This window comes from Triticum aestivum, chromosome 2D (genome assembly GCF_018294505.1).
Source record: "Triticum aestivum cultivar Chinese Spring chromosome 2D, IWGSC CS RefSeq v2.1, whole genome shotgun sequence".
Taxonomy (NCBI): domain Eukaryota; kingdom Viridiplantae; phylum Streptophyta; class Magnoliopsida; order Poales; family Poaceae; genus Triticum; species Triticum aestivum.
The window spans coordinates 437566037-437569879 of record NC_057799.1 but is presented as its reverse complement, the minus strand read 5'-3'; the positions used below and the strand labels follow the sequence as shown (position 1 = coordinate 437569879).

Below are 3843 nucleotides of genomic sequence, written 5' to 3'. Positions count from 1 at the left end.
ACGCTGAAAAATGTCGTCATGAATAGTGAAAGTGCTTTTTGCTTGGCTTCTTGGAGAAGCCACCTTGAGGGCCTTTTTGGTATTTCCCCCCTTGGCTTCTTGGAGAAGCCACCCTTGGGCTTGGCCTATAAATAGGGGTGGAGGGGGCTGCCTAAAGGATCATCCCTTCTCACATACATGCCATTGCAATGATCTGGCTTCTTCTCTCCCTCCCAGCGAAATAGTTTCGTAGAGCCGAAAGGCTGTCTGGGTTCCGGCAGGAACTAGTTCTGGACGGCGAAGCCCTGCCGGATAGCTGACACCGTATGTGTGCAACTCTGTAGAGAGGTCGTAGTTTCGATCTTAGTGCCCTGAGGGGCTGTTCGAGAGTGCCTCCCGAAGGGCTGTCCAAGTGACGGTCCGAGTTCTGTGGGTCCTCCCGGAGGGCTGTCCGAGTGACCGTTCGAGTTTCGAAGGTCCTCCCGAAGGGCTGTCTGCGACACCGTCCGGGGGACTGTTCGACCACCTCCCGGAGGGCTGTCCGTATGGCGGATGAGGGTATTCATCCTCGCGGTTGGGAGGTTGTAAATCCTAGCTGCGGGGATCTGCACCGCCGATCGTCATCGACTCTACTTCCCGCTGCGCTACGAGTCGGTAACGAAAAAGATCAAACCATGTATGCAGTCTCCATAGTGGTCCTGGGCTGGTGCGTAGGTCGGAATTTTTTTTTTTCTGCTGCGTTCCCCTACAGAATCAGATTTCTGGACATTGTCAACATCAAGATTCCATCGCATGGTTTCATAACAATCAACCTGTACATGGATCTCTGATTAAATTCTAGCCACTACCATGAAGCTCCCGATCAGCAAGAGTTGTATTTTTTCTGTTTAAGCGGGCACCTAGTTTTTCTAATACATGGATGTAATTCTCCCCATGTGGCTCAAAAGAAGCATGATGCCCCTGGGTTCCTGAACCTTGACCCAACGCCACCCATTTATTTGTGACAATTTATGCCCAAATTTATCTCAAACAAAAGGTATGCCCAGATCTGTAACACAAGCAGCTGAACAATTAAAAAATATAAATATCCTAGCCTTCTTTTTCATACGACTCATGAGATTCTACAGCAACAAAAATGATTTTATATTGTTTTTCACACACACATGAACCAGAGCTGCTAGGCGGCAATATTCCACCATTTGACAATAACTATAACGATGAAGAATGACTACCAGACCATATCCTTTACTACATAATGGAATACTAATGTGCAAACAAATGCCACTATTGCTCCTGAAGTATTCATATCATCGAGTAAGAATGGTTGCATGTTTATCACCTTTTCCAATCCAATGAAACTGATGTTATAACGCATTACACATGCTATGAAAGAAATTGATGAGAACAATATTACATTTGCTCTTACTACAAATCAACACCAACAAATCTATAATAGGTTCATGCATAAAGCAAGTGAATTTGAAAAAGAAACCAGAACCTTATTAAGTGATCCTAATTCCATGCGAAGTTGCCTAGGAAAAATAGAAGTGGAGGATCAAGGTGGATTCCAAATAATAGTAATATAATACTCCTTCAAGGTAAAAAAATGAAATCTAGTGGGTACAAGCATTTTGAATAATAAAGAAAATTAAGATCTAACTATATACGTGCAATGCATGTTTCTAAAATTCAAAGTATGTATGAATATATGTAAATAAAAGTTTTGCTTAGGTCATAATTTTTCATACTTCACAAACATCTTATCCTGTCAAATCATTGGTGCACGTCCCCATTGTGCAGGATTTTTTTGGAACTTCCTATCTCCACTTACATCATGGATAGCATACAGCAAAAGTTAATTAAAATTCAATAGACTTCTATGAGATGACATGAGTGACGATCGGTGCAGGTTTATGGCATTGAGCATCATCTACTAACCCTTCAAAATGATGATTTTCATTTGGACCAAGTACATCTCAAGCTGCAAGCACAATAAAATCACCATGGGCTTGGAGCCCACCATCTCTCCACGTTCCTGCATGTGAAGAATTAACCAGTGCCCCAAGTCAGAACTACTGCATACCTTATTCATGTAGACCTTACTAAAAATTCAGAAAATATGCAGAGTATCCATTTTGTTAACCTAGCTATCTGCAGTCCAAGACAGAGCGTGACCATAATCCACACTACAACACATGAATATAGCTACCTTATGGGGCATATATGCCTAATCCTCATATCTTCTTGTTTGGAAAAGAGTTGACCATTTGCACATAGTATAGAATGGCGAAGATTGAACATGCTCTCGTACAATTGGGGAATGGTGTGGAGCTCCATAAGCGACGGCGGCGATGCCGGCTACAGTTGTTCTGACAGGAACTAATTTGCTTACTCTTCGTTTTCAGTTAACCACATAGTACTACACTGCCATATACAAAATCAGGAGAGGAAGGTGCCTTCTGTACGCCCACTGCACGGGAGAGTTTTGTGGCGGACTGTATATCTGGACGCGATAATCTTGTTTCAGAGCAGTGCCCAACTGCGGCATGGAGGTCGGAGAGGGGTGAGAGCCGGACCGGCGTGATCCACACAGTGCAAACCTGATAAACAAATCGCAAAAGTCCAGCACCTGGTTTACTGCAAGGAGCTCGCTGGTGTCCAGATTCAACCCGAGGTAATCTTGCCCATTATCTCGCCCTTCCGCCATCGGATCGGCGGGATGTCCCCTGCTCAGCCGCTCCCGTCGACAGGTACGACCGTCCGCGACTGCAGGCATTGTGGCGGCGAGGGACTCTTGGACATGCGATCGAGCAGCCTACTCCTTGACTTGCAGAGGCAGGAGCTGATACGGACGCCGATCCCACTGAGGGGCCCGGCGGAGTGCTGGTGCGGACTTGATGAATCGACACATGAAGTCGAATAGATCATGGAGCCCGGCACCGCCGCCGGCATCAGCGGGGTCCCGTCGCATGGGTCGTGGTCTAGGCTCGGGGGTCGTGTCGACGGCGGCATGGAGGTAAGAGAGGTGAGAGCATGCTAGCCGTGCCCTTGCTCCCCTCCCTTCCTTCTGTTCTCCCTGGAACCGCAGCAGGCCATGGAGGAGCTCAGCCGCTGCCGTCGTCCCTCCGACTCTCGCCGGAGCCGTCCGTCGTCGACCCGATTCTGCTGCCATCCGCCAGATCCACAGCAGCCCCGCCGGAGCCCACAACTTGGCCATCACCGTTCCCTCGAGATGCCGCCGCCTCCCCGTGTTGACCGCGTCGCTCACCTGCATTCAGGGATCTTTCGATATCGGATTGTGTTTTCCTTTCCTTGGATTAGGAAACGATGTACCGGGGTCAACGCGGGGCCCGCGGAACGTTTGGTACGGCAGAGTTTTCGTCCGCCCAGGTAAATTGCTAAGCGCGTTTTTGGCTCTGGATTAGTATAATCTTAACTGTTGGATTAAATTAAGTGATTCTGATCGTGCGGTTATAATTGAGCTATGTTGTTATGTGTACGTTAGGCTGGGTACACTTAGCGATGTACATGTTTTCTTCTTTAATAAGTAGTAGAGATGGTTTACTTATGAATTTCTTTAAATCCATTATTTGTTTCCTCAAAATCTATTATTTATTTCCTAAAGCAAATTGCATTAATGAGAGAAATTCACTGATTTGGTTAAGGTAGGAAAGAATCTATTATTTGTTTCCTAAAGCAAATTGCATTAATGGAAGAGATCCGTTGATTTGGCTAAGGTAGGAAAGAATCTATTATTTGTTTCCTAAAGCAAATTGCATTTATGAAAGAGATTCGTTGATTTGGCTAAGCTAGGAAAGTTAGATCCGTGATCTTTTGTCATTAGGAAAGTGTTGAAAATAAACC

General features: G+C 45.8%; 1 protein-coding gene across 1 annotated transcript in view; it reads right to left on the bottom strand.

Moving 5' to 3' along the window:
- Positions 1-1089: 1089 nt before the first annotated feature.
- Positions 1090-3843, bottom strand: part of LOC123049535 (uncharacterized) — a 4402-nt gene continuing 1648 nt past the window's right edge. The window contains exons 5-6 of the mRNA XM_044472437.1: positions 1918-2014; positions 1090-1511 (exon numbers count right to left, since the gene is read on the bottom strand). Of these exons, the coding sequence (XP_044328372.1) occupies positions 1492-1511; positions 1918-2014 (117 nt within the window). The 3' untranslated portion in view covers positions 1090-1491. The remainder of the gene's footprint in view (positions 1512-1917; positions 2015-3843) is intronic.